At 47.0% G+C, this 17,813-nt stretch overlaps 1 protein-coding gene across 1 annotated transcript; it reads left to right on the top strand.

Moving 5' to 3' along the window:
- The first annotated feature begins 776 nt into the window (after positions 1–776).
- On the top strand, positions 777–17,378 carry pea15 (proliferation and apoptosis adaptor protein 15). Its single transcript, XM_003977834.3, has 4 exons — positions 777–1,117; positions 15,870–16,044; positions 16,620–16,775; positions 17,168–17,378. Exons 2-4 carry the CDS (start codon positions 15,873–15,875, stop codon positions 17,230–17,232), a joined length of 393 nt encoding a protein of 130 aa, XP_003977883.1. The 5' UTR covers positions 777–1,117; positions 15,870–15,872; the 3' UTR covers positions 17,233–17,378.
- Positions 17,379–17,813: the final 435 nt, after the last annotated feature.

Raw genomic sequence — 17,813 nt, 5'->3', positions numbered from 1 at the left:
TGTGTGTGTGTGTGTGTGTGTGTGTGTGTGTGTGTGTGTGTGTGTGTGCGCGTAAGAAAATGCAGAATCAGAGGGCAGGAAGGAAAGTTAGAGCTCTCACTCGATTGATGTTTCTAAAGTCAGAATAATTAGGTGAAGAGAAAGCCACTCATCCTTTATTTAAATCTCAAAATAAGATGAGATTTTTGTTTTTTGTTTGTTTTTTAATACTTTTTTTTCCAACACGGAGGGTTTTTCTCGTTCAGGACCTAAAAATCATTGTACGATCGTTTCTGAGCATCTGTGAAATTGTTTCCCACCTATAAATGAAAGTGAACTATTCCAAAAACAAAGTCACATTTACCCCATCACAGTGATAAATTACATCCGAGAGAGTTTTATTTTATTTTTTGCGAACATTAACAAACGACGATGCGAACAGCCCAAATGAACGCGTAATGTTTTGTTGTTTTCCCCGACCCTGTTATTTCCTTTCCTCATACCCTGGAAGGAACCGGGGTATTTTACGTTCGACTCGCTGCGTTTTGTTGATTTGTCTCTTCTAAATAAAGTTTGTACGACATTATCGACCATTCAAAAGGTCCGGTTTACTTCCACAGAGTGAACGAGTGTCTTCCATAGACGATCTCTGGACGAATCAGACAACGTGTTGACCGTGATGGCGGGGGGAGAGGGGGGGAGAGAGAGAGAGAAAGAGAGAGAGAGAGAGAGAGAGAGAGGGGGGGGGGGGGGGGGGGGGGGGGGGGGGGAGGAGGAGGAGGAGGAGGAGGAGGAGGAGGAAGGCGTATCCGGGCTCCAGCAGCCGGTGACAGAGCAGCAGACAGACGGACATCGAGCGGAGTCACGACCATCGCGAACTCTGTCAGTTCACCGCGCCCCCTCCACGGCAGCATCACCCACGCACACGGGAGCAGAGTGCTACCGACCAGCGGAGCCGCACCGACGAGCCGAGCCCGGCGGAGTGTCCTCCTTTTGAAACCGAATTCCGCAGCACATCCCCCCGTCTTGCCTTTTCCGACTGACATTAAACTCGCACAGAGCTGCTTTCCCGTGACATCCACAGGAGATTATCTCAACTCCCGCGTCTGTAGCTGACTCATTGTTGCTGCTCTTCGCGGTAAGTACGTTCCGCTTCAGCCCCTTTTCGCCTATATTGTTTTCTCATTTAGGGCTATTGTTCTGTTTTACGCCTGCGTGTGCTAATTTATCATTTTTAAAATAGTGAATGAGAAGGAGTTGAGAATAGTCATCCTCCTTCATTCATACCGTTACACGACCGGGCGAGTGGATACTTCAATGTCAGCTTGGAAAACCACATTTCCGATCGGTTTGTGGTTTTGGACGCAGAACACGGAAGAAAGTTCTTCGTAAAACTCATTTTTTGGGGGGTTTTGGGGGGGTGAAACTCAACTATTTGGGAATTTCCCGGTGTTATAAACGTCGTGACGAAAGTAAATGAAATTCAGGAAGAATTGTGGAAAAACCATGACTCAGTTAATATGACGATTTCGTAAATTTCCAATTTTCATCATGGATTTTAATGCATCCGCGCTGATGCTAATTGCTCTTAGCGTCACTTTGGTAAATAGCATACAGACACTTTATTTTAAACTTCTCCAGAATCACTGGTCAGTAAGAGCCTGTTTCATTCTCCGACGTTTCTACAACTGCATCTATAAACTTTTGAATGTTGTAGTTCTTTTGCTCCAAATTACATTAAAGTGTGTGAATGGACATGTAATTCAATGAGAGGAAAGAGGCAGTCGTGACCCCTGGCAACCACCTGCAATAGTGTGCATGGATAGGAAAAGGGTGGGTCTTTTATGAATGAATCTGGCCTGCAACCCCTCCCTTTTCTGTGTGTGTGTGTGTGTGTGTGTGTGTGTGTGTGTGTGTGTGTGTGTGTGTGTGTGTGTGCGCGTGATTACACACTTTGTGATTGTCAAAAATTGGTTAATAGTTCAACTAGGCTCGCGCTAAAAATGTTCCCATTGTGATTCTATTTTGCCATAAAAGGGTTATTTCCATCAAAATGAAATGATCTACTCACCACCGTGTTGATCCAGGGGTGGTTGAAGTTTCTCAGGATGGATTGTTGAGGGGGAACAGAGCTCCAGCACTCCAGGTTTAACCAAACTCTGGCCCGTCCACGTTGCTTTACTGGTGCCGCCTGATTGTCTGCAAGCCACAATCATTCACATTTGACTTTTTGATGCCAAACATGCAATGTTAGCCTACCTGACCCTGCATGTCTTAGCCCCTGCCTTTTCACATGATTAGCATGGTGCACTAGCGCACATCTGGATAAGCAGAACTCTGAATTTACCGTCTGTATCCGAGGGGGTGTTTCAACCCGACAAAAAACCCTCTTGCTGTACATTAATGAGAGTACTTCTTGTACTTGTAACACGTGCACAGCCTGACAACTGTCCGTCCACTTCCTGTGAGGCTACATTCCATTCACATCACCCCCTCCAAATTCCCAGTACAACAGAAAAGATCGATTTCCCTCCATCCCCTGTGTGCTTTGCAAAGGGCCGCGGCAGGTTTATGAGGGTTCAGGGGTGTTCTGATATTCCCAGAGGGACTAAAATGCGGTTTGGAGAAGAAATTGAGGGTAGTTTTGAGGTTAACATCATTGAGCTGGTGAGGGTGACTCAGCTTTACGTGAGACGGCCCTTCTCATACGTATTGACCGTCTCCTCAAATGGACAAACAGACAAAAGTGGACAGCGCAGCAGAAATGTGCTTCCTCCCTTTAGTTCCCTTCCTCTCTGTGTCGTGGAAAACACACACATACACACACACAACGACGGCACTGCTGAATGTTTGTGGATGAGCATTTGAAGGCGTCGATTCATTTTGTTTTATTTTATTTCGGTAAAGATGCCTGTTAAAGTGGTGAAAAACTGAAAACAAACATGCTCGTTTTTGTTTTCCGTCACTTCTCTCGTCAGCAAGCTGTTCACACCATCAAGAGGTCGTAATTAGTCAAAGTGAAACCTAAGGATGCAGCCGCTTCTGCAAACGTGCGAAAACTTTGCCCAGACGAAACCAGACACACGGATGTTTCACCCCCTTCCTCGCCACAGACTTAAACACGACAAACGCGACCGCCACAGACTTAAATCTTAGCAACCAGTCGTCCAGTCACTGCCTGACTGAAGCGGAAGTCAAACCTGCGTTGTGTCTGATAGCTTCTGCATTAGCATTAACTCTAATTTGACGAGTGAAGCAAAGTCCCATTTATTAACGTTAGCAAAATACAACGTGATAAAGTAAATGTAATCACACATCAGAGTTACAATTGTACGTGTGTGGCTTCATCACTGCGGCATCAGAAGTTGCTATTTTGTGGTGACGGAGGCTAGATTCTAACTAAAGTTAGATGCAGCTAGCATAGGTAAGCTCCAGCTGCATGTGCTAAAACATCTGGGGTGTTTTTAGTGCAAACAAGTATAAGCACAAGTTACATATGTGTCCTTTTTAGCTGAATGTTTTGCTAAGAGTTTTGACGTGTTGTATAAGACTATAAATATTTTGGTGAAGGGTCATGCTTTTCTCTCAATTTAACACAAACTAGGAGACTTTTAGAACCACACAGCATAATGTTACTGAGATAATCTATCGGGATATGGCAATACTTATCGTTCGATTGCGATATAAAAGGTCCAAGATAGCGGATGACAATATAGCGAAATATCGCAAATGAAATGGGAAAGGCTAAACTATTTGGAACAATCTGCCGGAAACGGAAATATTGATTCCGATTCATCGATATTGGATTTTCTTTCTTAGTTAGCTGCTTTTACGGAGGATTATATCGTGATATGTACCTTATATCCTGAAGCAGCGTAGAAAGTGTCTTTAGTGCTTGTCCACATTGCCCTGGATGCATCGTACCCTTAATTTGAGGCCACAGAGATTAAGCCTCTCTCTCCGAGGCCGCTGCCACATGGTAAATAAAAAGGCAACACGGATTTAATCCCCCCCTGCATCCGCTTGGCAGCGCCGATGTTCGATTATTTTGCTAGCAGTACGCCAACGGCAACCAGGTATTCTTCTGTCTGCTGGTTTATCAGCTGTGTGTTATAGTTTTCCTGTTTTTTACTTGCAGCTTCAAGGTTTTCGTTTGGTTTTTTTGGATGGAGGGAGTTAGAAAAGAGCTCCGCCTCCCTCGACGCAGCTGTGGCAGCGTCTCACAAGCACTGGCGGGCCGACGGGCGGCGTTCAGAATAATGGATTAAATGCCTGTGCTGGCTCTGCCCTGGCCCCATTTGTTGGGGGTGGGGGTGGGATGGGTGGGGGGGGGGGGGGGGGGGGTAATCTACTTCACTCTGAATCGCCCTGGCTTTGACTGGATGTGATAAGAGTTGATTTGACTGGAGCAGCGGTGGCGGTTGGAGGGAGGAGACTTCAGGAGGCTTCGCAACAGATTTATTACAGTTTTGGATGTTTGGATGGAGAAATTCATGCCTTAATCTGACATTTTGTGTTGCCCAGGTGATCCAGTTTGTAGCCTTTATACCACCTTCAATGTCCCAACCCTTTAACATTTAACTACATTTTGTAGAACTACAGGTGAAACACAGGCATGTTAGCTTTCTTGTTGACTATTCCATGACTGTCATGTTTATCTCTATGAATCTATATTGTATCTGTGCCGTCTTAATGCCATTACCCCGTTTCTGTAGATTTATTCTGTATATTCTGCAGTTGGGAACAAAAAAGCCTAAGGAATCAGGTTAACCTTTTAGCCACGCAGATGGAACACACACATATTCTCTCCCGTTCTACTCCGGCTGATAAAATGTGTTTATGTAACCCTTTGGGGACCTGTGTACCCACCGATTGCTCGCGGCGTTGCAGCCTGGATGCGCAGATTAAACCGCTGCTAATATAACGTGTCGCGTTGGCTGCTAATGTCGCGCATTAAAACACACGTGATCCTCTCGAAGGTTTGAGACAGCGCGCAGCAATTTGTCTCGAACTTTTATCTCGGCCCAGGCTTATTACATCCCATCACTCAGTGGGAGTAAACCTTGAAGCATCACTCTCAGGTAGCAAATGAGATGATGAGACATAAACAAACGCAGCGTACTCTGAAAACATCGTCTTATTTGCGGCCACAGGCGATCCACATCATCGCCAGGAAGCTGTTTCGACATCGTGATATCCTTCTGAAGCTAAAGTTGTCTGAGTCGTTACCAGATATTTCTAAAAATATCTCCTTATTTCTTTAGCTACGCTTTGCGTTAGGGGCTAATTAGCAGCGCTCGTATGAAACGAGAAGGCCAAACACGCGCCGCAGCTTTCGCCATCAACAGGTTCTTAGCGCAATCATCCAGCTTTGCCAGTGGGAAGGCTCGTTTAATAGTGACATATTAGCTCAATAAGGTGGCGGATGAAATATGGGGACTGCACTCTGTCCCCAGCCCCGAATTCATCTGCGGCTCCGTTATTAGAGGAGTCAGTAATGGAGATGTAATGTGAGGAGGCGATAGAGAGCGGCAGGTAAAGGATGGCAATTAGATGGCTGAACATCCCCAGGTGCTGGTGATCGACTCAGCCTCATTTCCTCCCAATTTCCTGCTGCTACCGAAACGCTTAACGCGCCACTGATGGAGAAAGGAAGGCGGCCTCGGAGAATCCGAACATTTTGGTCTGAAACGGACTGAAGGGTGTCTTTCGTCGCTAATGGACCCTCGGTGTCCTTTTTTGGCGTGCGCGTATCTAATAGATGGACATTCCCCCCCTTGGCGATCCCTGGCTATTTGGCTCCATGTTGGCGTGACGGAAAGGCAAGGGGGAGCTGCCATTTACCTCCCCCCTGTAACCGCGTGTGCTCTCCCCCGTCGGCTCAGACGATGGCCGCGATGATGACTCAATCCAGCCCTCCTTCCTCCTCCCTTTCTTTAGTCCACCCTTCTCTTCCTCCCGCTAGCAATACCTCCCTCTGCATAGCGCCGCTCCTCAATCAATTACACTTGTCATAAGACAAAATTGAGATGAAACTAAGGAGTTGTTACACATCTTCTCGGTCTGAGCTAGTTCATATCCGGCAAATATGAATTAAGGGTTATTAAGCTACTGAACTGCAGTGATTATTTCGTAATGGCATTTTGCACGACACTCATTTGAGCTTTACTTGGTTTTTGCGTCCCATTTATGACATAAATGTAAGCAGATGTGTAAAAATGCAAACCATTTACAGCTAATAACAGCATGAATCACTCATCAGGCCACTGTTGTTCAAAATGCCTAACTACGTCTCACTCATGCCGTGGTAACCACGACGCTGACGGTGCAGCTGAGCAACAATAAGAGCTCGATAAGAGCGTTACTGCAGGAGGAGGAAGCAGAATGCCGGGAACAGTGTCAAGAAAACATGCTAGCTCTCCGTTTTCCTTTCCTGGCCTGCAGCAGGCCGGAATCCATACGACCGCTGTCCAATGGTCAGATTTGAAGGGCTTCCTCGCCCACACGGGTGAGAATTGGGCGGGACAGGCGACATTTCGACAAAAACCTTCTTCTTCCTTCGCTCCTCTGCCAGCTGGACCTCCTGCTGCACGGCCGCAGCCACCGCTTTGCCACCGCGCGCGAGGCTGTAGCTGTGTTTGGTTCTAAACCGCCTGTTTTCTCCCGGAGCTCCGTGCATCCATGTGGGCTGATGCAGGCGTGGGCGCTCTGGCCTGGTTTCTGTGTTTGTGTTTGCAGCTGCTGCTCTTGTCCACTGTGCGAGGCGAGGTTATGGCATCCTGTTCCTTTTCCTCGCTGCCTCTCAGTTTGGAGCCGAGCCAGCCTTGGTCGACTGTGCATTACAGCGGTGTAGCCACAGCCCCATTATCAGCGTGGAGAATGCCGACATCCGGAGCAATGCCTGCTGAGCTACTCTGCTAGTTTGGACTGCAACTTGTTTTCAACAATCGAGTCTCCCTCGTTTTTTCCCTCTGGCTTACAACATGCCCATTTAGGCAGTTACCCAGTTGTATGCAAGACTTTTGCCTCTAATCTATACATGTTAAGGGTTTTAGAGCTAGCATTCCTGCTAGCATAGCAAAGGGAAACAGGCTAGTTGCAGAAAGTAAATACTTCCAAAACAACAGGGGAAATGGCAGCTGCTGTTTAAGTCAGTGATGCGCCTAAACACTCCTACATATGTTTCACAACCATAAATACAGGTCAGTCACGGGGGAGGGAAGCACGGAGACAATGCTAACGTGCTGATAACAGCTTTGGGAAGGCCAAACTGTGGGTTTCGCACAGGTGTCCGTCAAATGCTCGACCTTGAAAAGATGCGCCTACGCAGGAGTTTGTGCCACCTGCGTATCATTATCGTGTTATTATGATTTTAGTTCTTCTCCGGGCGAGTGCGCCATCACGCCGGCATCATGAAAGGTGCTCTTTTTCTTTGTAGCCTGGTTGGCGTCTGGAGCCAACAGATTAAAAACCAAAACTGTAGCACTGAAGCCCAGTGAGGGATTGTGGCGGCGACATTAGTGGCGCTCTTTGTTAGCCTCTTGCTAAAAATAGAACGAGGGTCCAGAAATCAGAATTCAAGCCCGCGGCAGGGTTGACACCTCATAGATGGAGCCTCCAGCTGTGAACAACCTGCAGAGACGCTCTTGGCAGAAGGGTGGGGGAGGCAGGTGCCGTCTTAGCTTATGTTCTGCCAATCCAATGGCACCTAAAGCTAATTTGAACCTAATAAGACTCACAGGACCAAGCACAGCTCTAATTGGTCCTCCTAGTCCTCTATTGTCTTCTCTCCCTACTCTTTTCTTCTTACTTTATCAGAATAAATGAACATAAAACCGCCACTTCAGTCATCGTGACCACATCTGGACGTCCAGAGCGCCGCCTGTTTGTGTCAGAGAGCCATTAAAACAAACCACTGAAAGGCCCGAAGCCTCGTTGTCCTATTACCGATTGTTAAAAGCCGAGAGCTGCAGAGGAGGATCAAAATGAAAGCGGGGGGAGTGAATGAGCTGGGGGTGAATGGAGGAGAGGCAAAGGGGAGTGCTTAGCGTCGTAGGGTGTGAGGATGTGATAGCTGAAAACGAGGCCGGCGAGACGTCGCCTCAGAGTCACGAGGAAGAAACCGTCTGAAGGACTAACACGCTGTTACGAATTACACTTCTCTCTTTTATTCTTATGAATCCCGACTAAACGCAGAAGTGTTTGCGAATTAATGCCACATTTTCTTCTCAATGCTAAATGCGCGGGTTAGCCGCAGGGTTAGCGTGGCAAACGCCTTCACAGCTCAAATGTTAATCCCAGTGAGACATATGCTGCGATAAAGACGGGCGATGATCTCCACCGCTTGGATAGAACTCATGTCAGGCCTCTCTGTGAGACCTTCCGCACCCTTTATCTTCGTTATCCCTTCTTGCCCTGGGCCCTGCTCTTGTATTTTTTTTTTTCTCGGCCAACGGCGCCCGTACATTTCAGTCTTTGCCTCGCTCTGATTTGTGTGATTATTGGGCAACAAATCAAACATGTGACAGTTCTTCTCTGGGGGCAACTGCAGCTGAATAAGTCCGTCTCAGTCACCTGTACGACAGTCCAAATGGGTTTCTCGCTTGCTTTCATGTGGAAGAGAACTTTCAATCCAAAGCTGACACTCTCAACGCTTCTCTTGTATCACTGTATATAACGTATAGGTCTATAAGTGGGGATTCCATAAGAGACGTGCTAAGCTAATGGCCAAATGAAATCACCTTATTTTGCTGCTGCTAATAAGTGAGACTGTTCTAATCAGCTAATTGGCGACAGAGTATGAAAGGCAGTCAACGCTAATTAGCCAAAGCACAGTTTCATAGATGGAACCAGCTCTGGAGCATCTTAGCTTCGTTGCTGTTGCATTCTGCTACGGTGATTACAGGTTAGGTCACGCTGTGGAAGCCAAAGATAACGTTGCAACGAGGGAATCGTTTGTCGGAGCTCCGTTTTTACCGAAGGAGACAAGACAGCAAAAAGGGAAGATTTTCCGACTTCACAGCGAGGCGACTGGAGAGGCTGACGTCAGCTCTCAATTTGCACCTTTTGTCTGAGTCCGCCTGGAAGTTGCATTGTTACGGAAGGCGCAGCACGGCGGCCCGTATCCTCGCCTCATCTGCGCATCCACGCGGCCAGCCCCTCCCCATCCTCATCTTCTCTCCTCCCGGAGGCACGCGGATATTTTTATCTTCCATGAAACGCTAATGAAGCATCAATTCCGCGGTTTTTCAAACTGTCGCAGCACGTGAAAGGTTTCAGACGTGTTTCAGGCATTTTCTTCAAATTACCTTGAAGAAACAACAATATCCCGATTCCACCCCGCATCAAATTAAACGCCACCTCCTTTGATCTGGCTTTGGACCCCTCAGACTTAGCTTCTTTACACCAGTTGTGCCACCTAATGATGGTTTTTTTTGGACATCTGCTGTGAACTCCTCAGCACGGTGTGAAAATTCCCTGCAGATCAGCAGCTTTGGAAACACCTTTGTGGACCACGCCACCCTCACCATCATTTAAATTACTTTTTCTGCCATTCATCACGGTTTATATTGATGTTTAAGCTATTTTCTGCAAAGAAATCCCATTGGGTAAAACAGGAAACAGATCATTTTGAGCTAGCTGCCAAAAAAAGGTAGTACTAACTTATTTTTAGGACTCATTTTTGCCTTGAGGCACATCATGTGCATCATTAAAAGTGAAAGTTTTAAACATTAATAAACCGCAGGACGCCTGGAAGCCTAAACAGTTGTAACGCCTGTTGACTGCTGCTATATCAGGTGCTAAAGGTAGCTCAGCCACATGAAGTGGGATTTTAATGGATTAGGGGAATAAAACCTACTCAGCGCTTCCCCGCGGTTGGGATGCCATTGCGTGACAGCGCACTGCCGCTGCCTCGTTTGGCTGCCTCTGTGAGCCGCTTTTGCCGCAGGGTCACCGAGCGACTAGGATTCTCCTGCCGGGATGAACGTCCACTGTGCGGCTGTCAGAGCGCGTTTGTATACGTTTGCGGGCTCCTGGCGTTCCTGGACTCACTCCCACCTATCTACCTTCAGTTCCCACCGTCTCTATAAATCACAACCATCTTTCTCTTGGAGACACGATGAAGTGAATTTACAATCAGCAGGAGGAATCTACAACATCATCCCTGCCCCATTCCTCGTTAAGCTAACATGCTAGCAGTTATCAAGGTGGCAGCACAGGGCTTGTGAAGATAAGCCTGGGTCGGATTGAGACGTAATATTTTAATTGTATCATTTTAGTGGGACAGCCAAGTTTAATGTGATAAAACCTTCAACTTTCTTTGTTCGAGGCAACGTTCAGGAACGGTGGAGTCTAAAACGCACCTCTCGGTAAAGCCCTGAGGGGAAGAGCCCGGCAGAGGAGCGGAAAGGGGATGTGCCGAACAATGCTGAAGGGCTTAGCTCTGCTTTGAATTCTTCGGCCAGCTGCTCCGGCTCTCCTCCCCTCCCTTGGCTGCTGTTTTTTCCGCTGCCCTAAACCCCAGGCCAGGAAATGTGTCCATGGAGACAGCAGGAAGTTTAAACCTCAGCTGATCAATTGCAGCCAGGTCTCCCTGGCACACGACGCCCTCCCCGAGGGATCTTTTATTTCCCAGTCTCTCTCTCCTTCCTCTGTTTGTCAGGATCCAAACCTGTGATGGTGGGTTCAATCAGATTGGACAAAATAACCGCACATTCGGACAATTCCCGAGGACAATTTTAACTGGTATTAACAACATGCCGAATTTCTGAAGGGAAAGTTTCGTTTTCCCATTTTTTCAACCAAGAATTCCAGGCATTGATCTGAAACGTAGCTTCTGTCCGAAGTTCTCCAGCAGCGCTTACTCGCTCTTTTTCATTGACCTACACTCACGTAAAATCAGGTACGCATGAACACGTTCAGCTGAGGCCCGTGAGGGGGGTGCGAGCAAGCAAGCATGCACGTAAAAGCTACATGCTACAATTGATTTTGTCAAAATAAGGATCGAAAGTCTGTGGCCGTCATAAAAGATGACGGTAACACGTGAAGCGTTGATCTTAATCAGGAAGCAGGAGACGCACTGACTGCATGACAGTGAACGACAGATGAAGGTGTCTGAATCAGCAGCACTATTTTTACACGCTAAATCTTCTTTTCTCGTCAATGAGGGGAAAAAAATGGGCCAGTGGCCTATATTCTGCGGCGCATCGCTGCGTCTCCCCAGATTAGCGCTGCCTCTCTCCTCCGTATCGCTCCCTCCCGCGCCCTCTCCCTCGCTCCGGGCTTTTGAACAGATAAGCATTGGCAGTGCACGCCACCTCATTGGACACGAGGCCGCCTGTGAGGAGAAGAGACGAGCCTCCTCCTCCTCCCGTCCTCTAATCCCGTACGCAAGCTCAATCTCTCCACTTGGGCTGTCCAGACTCGTTGGTTTGAGCGGGAGCGAGGTGGCGCCGAGGTGGGAATGGACAGACACGGAGACGGGATTTTATAGAACTCTAATGCTATCTTAAACCTGGGTCTCACGGTTTCGCCCCGCTACCATGTGATGCTAACTACGTAGCCGTCTATCCTAAAGGAGAGAGAACACCTCGTCGTTAAACGCTGGTATTTGACTGATGTTCCTGTTCTTGTGGAAACTTCCTGCCCTCCCCGAAGCCAAAGACAAGACGGCCACGGGGTTTCTGATGAGGAGCATCCTTAGAGCTTTAGCGTGACCTTTCCAAATGGCACGAATGCATGTACCAGATGTCAAACGTGTATGTTTAGCAGTTAAAAACCCCCGTACTGTGTGAAGCAGCAAATGCCACCCTCGCTAACCCTTTCCATCGCCCTCAAACTCACGCTTAGCAAAATGGAACCTTGCCCGTGAAGTCATAACGACCCCCCATTCCTGCTCAACTCCGATATGATTAAATCATAAAGTATCCATTAATGAATCCATTTCATAGTTTGAAGGATCGTTATGATGAAAAGGACTTTTCAAGGGTCATAGAGGACATTCTGCAGACTCGGGGAACCACAGGTTTATTCTTTCAGAAGTAACAACACGCCGTTCTTGACAGATCTGTTGTTTCTGCTGTTATAAACCTCATTTTCCGCTCACTGTCGCTTCGTTCTGACATGTTTATTACACGGACAGACGCGCGACGACCCAAATGAGTAATTACGTAACCTCCTCAGAGTGACAGAAGTGCTCGGTGCAATATTTGGGAAGAGAAAACAGATTTGTGTAAAGCGGAGTGGGCGGGAATCACACTCTGGTGTAGGGCGAGAGGGAAAAGCAGACAAAGACGAGCAGGAGTGAGGCGTTCCGAAATGTCGTGCGGCGCTTTGAACAAAAACTTTCGATGGCGACGTTCTTCTCCCCGGTACTGAGCAACCCCTCGAAAACACCCTGACCTTTACAGAAAGTTCCTGCGTCCTCAAAAGTGTAATATCAGGCGCAAACAGGCAAAAGATCCACTGTGCAGTCGATTGTAAACATGGATGTTATTGTTATAAACTGCAATTTGGTTTGTTAGTTGCTCGAAATCCAGCGCGACACTTATTTTGAAAGAGGTGGGAGAGTGATGGTCTCTGCCCTGTCGCTAGGTAACAGCCTTTGGGCCTAAAGGCAAAGCCAGGCCTGATCTCCATGGCAACCATCGTTGGTATGGCGGGTGAATGTATTTTTTTTTCATTGTGATGTGTGTGTGTGTGTGTGTCTGTGCTTGTGTGTGTTATCTTACCATCACATCAAAGCAGCAGTGTGTGTGTTATCTTACCATCACATCGAAGCAGCAGGTTGTTTATCAGAGCAACTGGAAATAAAAAAAGAAAAACGAGACTTGTGTTGGAAAATAAAATAACAGATCTGATGTCTGAACATCGAGATTAATTAGATCTCAGCACACCAACATGCACACACACACAGACACACACACTAAAAGGAACATATTGATTGACTGCTGAGTGACTGCCTTTGTCGCTCACCTGCTGAGGCACATTTATGCGGAACAACACCCCCTAAAGAATCTGTCGGGGGGGGGGGTGATTGGGTGTGTGTGTGTCAAAACCATGACAGATCAGATCAAACGGCGAGAGACAAATGGAAAACAACTGGAAAAATAAGTAAGCTGGATATGCTCTCACTGGCTACAACTCAACGCATCCAGACATCGAAGCTCACACCGAGCATCTGGACGGGGACAGAAAGTGGATTTAAGTGCCTCCGAACGTGGCCTGGGTGTTCTCTGGCTGCTCTCAGTATCTCAGAAACTGCTGATCTACTGGGAATTTCACTCACCACCATCTCTGGGGTTTATGGAGAATGGTCCCAAAAAGAGGAAATACCCAATGAGGCATTAAATGCATTGATGTGAGGGGTCGGGGGACAATGGGCGGACTGGTGCTCGATCACAGAAAGTTAGAAGGTACATAAATAACCAGTGGTTACAAGCAAGGAATGGAGAACAGCCTCTCCGAATGCTCAGCTACAGCAGCAGGAGACCACGCCGGCGGCCACTCCAGTCCGCTAAGAACAGGAAAGTGAGGCTGCATCACGGCTGTGCAGCCAACAAATCGGCAGCAACCGCGTGATGCTATCCTGCTCACACGGGCCGAGATCTCTGAGGAATCCTTCCAACACCTGGTTGAAAGTATGGGACAAAGAATGAAGACAGTACCGCAGGCAAAAGGGGGTCCAGCCTTTTTACTAGCCAGCTGTTCCGGATTATTTTAAGGCTCCACCTTTGGTCAGGTGGAGTTGTTATGCTAGGCGAGGATATAAACAGAGTTCTCCATGTTACATCCCATAAACGCTCAGTCATTAATGTATTCTAGTTTAGCTGTGTTTTCCTTTTTTAATGCCTCTGCTAAATCAAGCTGAAGCTCACTACGCCTTTCTCTTACACACATACAGGCGCACATGCACACGCACGCACACGCACGCGAATGAGCAGACAGAAGAATGTTTGTGTTCACGAGAATAGAAGCACAGTGGGTCTGTGTGGTGGCAGTATCAGGCTATAACACTGTGTGTGTGTGTGTGTGTGGGGGGGGGGGGGGGGTCCTTTAAAAATTAACAAAATAAAGCACTTTTAACTGGTTTTAATGGCTCAAAAATGTCTGTTTTGCCTTTTATGCAGACTCAGTTTATCTGATGCTTCCAGTTTCACTTAACCCCACGTTAGCATCCCGTCATTATTGCGCCATTTTTAAACAAAAAAACCCAAAACATCCAATTAACATCAAGAAAGATGTGCAAGAAAGTTGCAAAATCAGATATTTCAGAATCCAATCAAGTTGGAATTAATCAAAGTTATTAATCAAAGTTTTACAGCTATAGAGATATTTGACTTTAGCTAGTCATGACTGTATTGTTGCTAAAAATACCAAAAACCACCTAAAGCATTAACAATTTTCATAAAGTTGGTAAATTTCGTGCTTTAGAAAACGGGGGCAGCCTGGAGGGGGTGAAATACGCGACGTTGTAGCTGCTCCAGCTATTGATTTTGTTCCCCTCATTCCTGTGAAACATGCACACAAAAGCAGCACCACTCCATTGTGGTGCAAAACACGGAGCGGCGAGAGCGACCTGGATCAAGAACAACACACACACACACACACACACACACTCTTTTACATCGTTTTGTGTTGATTGAGCAAGTTCAAGAGGAGATTAATGTGCCATTCTAGGCACACACACACTCTGTAAAAACACATGCAGTGTAGCCTCACTTTGCCATCGTTGCGCTCACGCTCTGAGGTTGAGTTGGTGGAGATGGATCAAATGCCACCACTGGCCATCAGAGACCAGGAAAACAAAACTGACCTTCAATAAACCACGTGGGACGCGTCCATACGCTCACCACTGATGCCCAGCACAGGACTGAAGTATAAAGGAAGGAATTTTTGTCCTCTAATTTTGTGAGACACAAAACGCAAACAGCGGAACACGAACATGATGCCGGCGAGCAGGAGAAAGGCGCAGACTTAAGCTAAATGTTGGCGAGCAAGTGCAGTTAAAAGTCAACTTTGAACATTGCGGTTTGCACACACAACACACATGCAGCCAAGCTGCATTTGATGAATCTTACATCTGTGCTTTTACACTGAAAGCAGCTGTTAGCTGTTGGATTTGGCTACTCTGCTGGTCTTGGAACTCTGAGGGAATGTTCTTGGAATCACAAACTTCCAAATCCAATCTACTCACAAGTCCAGAGCGAGCAGTCGGGCTTTTGTCAGAATTCGAGCGAAAAACCAGCTCGGCTATTACAGGTCCTCTAGTGGCAGCTGCAGGTAAGTGCAGCTCTGCTATATAGGTCACTCACCAGGGTGCTCCTGTGTGTTTCTGAAACCGAGAGGATCCCAGGCAGACGGCGGTCGGTGCCAGCCCCCACCGTAACGTGCCACATAGACACGCAACCTCTTGCCAGATGCATCAATGGCAGGACAACGTAAGCGAAGCAAACATAAACCATGTGCTGGTGGAGAGGCGAACTGAAAAATCCTCCAACCACAAGGGACACAAACAAAAATAAAGTCCTCCTCTTGCTGTATATGTAGCCAAATCATCGCTATTATCAAATAAATATCCATACTGGATATCTTTGTCAAGTCACTCTATTCTACAGTAGAAAGGACTCTAGACTCCACACTATTACCCTATAGCTTTAGCTTTCTGTTTGCTTGTACCATAGTCTATTCCATGTTGGTAGCTTTTTTGGAAGGAAGACAAACCGCTGCATACCTGAGGACTGAGTACTCGAACCACTGTTCTCTCTTTTCAAATCTAAATCTGAATCAAAGTTCTCAAAAGGCTTGAATGCTAAATTTAGCGAAGGCAGCAGCCTCTCTCGCAAATCTGAGTCTTTTTTGAACGCCCCCCCCTCCATGTGTCTCCACAGATCATGGCGGAGTACACCTCTCTGCTCAGTGACCTCTCTGAAAACATCACCAACGAAGACTTGGAGCAGCTCAAGTCAGCCTGTAAGGAGGACATCCCGGAGGACCAGAGCAACAACATCACATCCTCCAAGGAGTGGTTCAGCTACCTGGAGAAGAATGACAAGCTGGCTCAGGGTGAGGAACCAGCAATCCACCCTTATTTCTTTACCAGAACAGTCGGTGTTTCCTGTTTTCAGGGTGTTGGTTTGTTGCTATCTGAATGCACCTGCCTCACTGTACAAGAAAATAACCACAAAACACCCGATCTTAGTGACGTTTTAGCGGTAAGGATGCAGAAGGACGGGCTCGAGTCCTTGATACGAACTAGCGCTTGTCAAAAAAAACTCCTCCCTGGCAAGGATCTATAAGGGGTACAATTAATCCTAAATTTTAATTGTGTATCTCAACAAATTTGTTTGTGTAGCCGAAAAGGCTCATGGATTCTACCAGGATAAAGTGGAAAGTCACATAGGTTTCTCACAAAAGGAAGTCACTGATAAGGTTTTTTGGCTGGGTCTTGTTTGTAAATGAAAATTAGTTCTCAAATATTTTTCCTGCATGAATAAAAGTTAAATAAATAAATACAAATCAGCCATGTCAGCCGGAAAATTGATTGCCCCCCCCTAAAAAAATTTGGGATCCCCCCAAAATTTTGATAGGGCCGTGCCTTGCCACTTTTTTCCTTCCTGCTAATGACCCGTCTTGCGCAGATAACCTGTCGTACATCGAGCACATCTTTGAGATCTCGCGGCGACCCGACCTACTGACGAGGGTGGTGGAGTACCGAACCACCGTGCTGAAGATCTCTGAGGACGACGAGATCGACACCAAACTCACCCGCATCCCGTCAGCCAAGAAATACAAAGGTACGGCGTAAGGCCGGCTCGTGCGCTCTTCAGCTCTCGCTCACAAGGCCAAATTTGAAAAGGAAGCATGTTGATTTGTTGCTCTCATCTTGATGTTTTTGCTTCAGGCCTCAGGTTTAACTCACCGCCGTTCGATTCTCAGGGGAAATTTAGCCTAAATTGAACTTGAGGCCAGACAAACAAACAGCAAAAGTCTAATTAAAGAAGCAATGAAGAGTTATTGTCATGATTCGTACTTCAGTCTAGTCTCTGTGGGGACAAATGGCTCGTAACCCTGATCCTTAGATCCTCTCTCCTCAGGAAGTGCTTCCGACAGATTTGATCTTACTCTTCTTGCCTTTTCGTGTCTTCAAGTATAACATTTCTGTCTTTACCCTCCCTTCCCCAAAAAGACATCATCCGCCAGCCCTCTGAAGATGAGATCATCAAGTTGGCGCCTCCCCCGAAAAAAGCATGAGGTGGCAACCGCAAGCACTGATCTCTACATCTTGGATTCTTCGCTCCGACCAACTGACCAACCCCGCCGCTCCCATGTCTTTCGCGCAATGACACAAAAAAAACAACCCACCCACGACGCAAAACCAATCAGACCGCCGCGATGCAGCCGCTTCCCTTGCTGAGGGGAGACGAGAAAAACAGACAGGAGGGGAAGAAATCTGAAGATGGGAAAAACAGTGTAGGAGTGTGAGGAGAGAGCCAAAGATCTGAGTGGGTCAGGTGAGAGTGAGTGCAACATGTGAACTGTTCGATCTGTGATGCTGTGTTTATGCAACCGTCTGCAACGTTTGTGAGCGCGTGTATGTTTGTGTGTACGCAGCATGTAAGGCTAATTTATCACCGCTAGAACACCCGCGGCTGCACAGATCACGCCTCCTAGACTTTAGTTTCCGGTATTTCGGACAAGGAAAAGCAACTGTGGCTACTTTGTGAACCATCGAAATGTAAAATATGCTAACAGATCAGACAACTGTTGCATCTGTTTAATCAGATTTAATCATCAGTTTATAGGAAGTTAAAAATTGTTAACGTCCCTGGTTT

The sequence above is a fragment of the Takifugu rubripes genome, chromosome 8 (genome assembly GCF_901000725.2).
Source record: "Takifugu rubripes chromosome 8, fTakRub1.2, whole genome shotgun sequence".
In the NCBI taxonomy this organism is placed as follows: domain Eukaryota; kingdom Metazoa; phylum Chordata; class Actinopteri; order Tetraodontiformes; family Tetraodontidae; genus Takifugu; species Takifugu rubripes.
The sequence above is the reverse complement of the archived record's forward strand: the minus strand, read 5'-3'. Positions and strand labels throughout refer to the sequence as shown.

Coding starts and splice junctions, on each gene's coding strand:
- pea15 (XM_003977834.3), top strand. CDS start 15,873: ATGGCGGAGTACACCTCTCTGCTCAGTGACCTCTCTGAAAACATCACC. Junction 16,045..16,619: donor GAATGACAAGCTGGCTCAGG/GTGAGGAACCAG, acceptor CGTCTTGCGCAG/ATAACCTGTCGTACATCGAG. Junction 16,776..17,167: donor GTCAGCCAAGAAATACAAAG/GTACGGCGTAAG, acceptor TTCCCCAAAAAG/ACATCATCCGCCAGCCCTCT.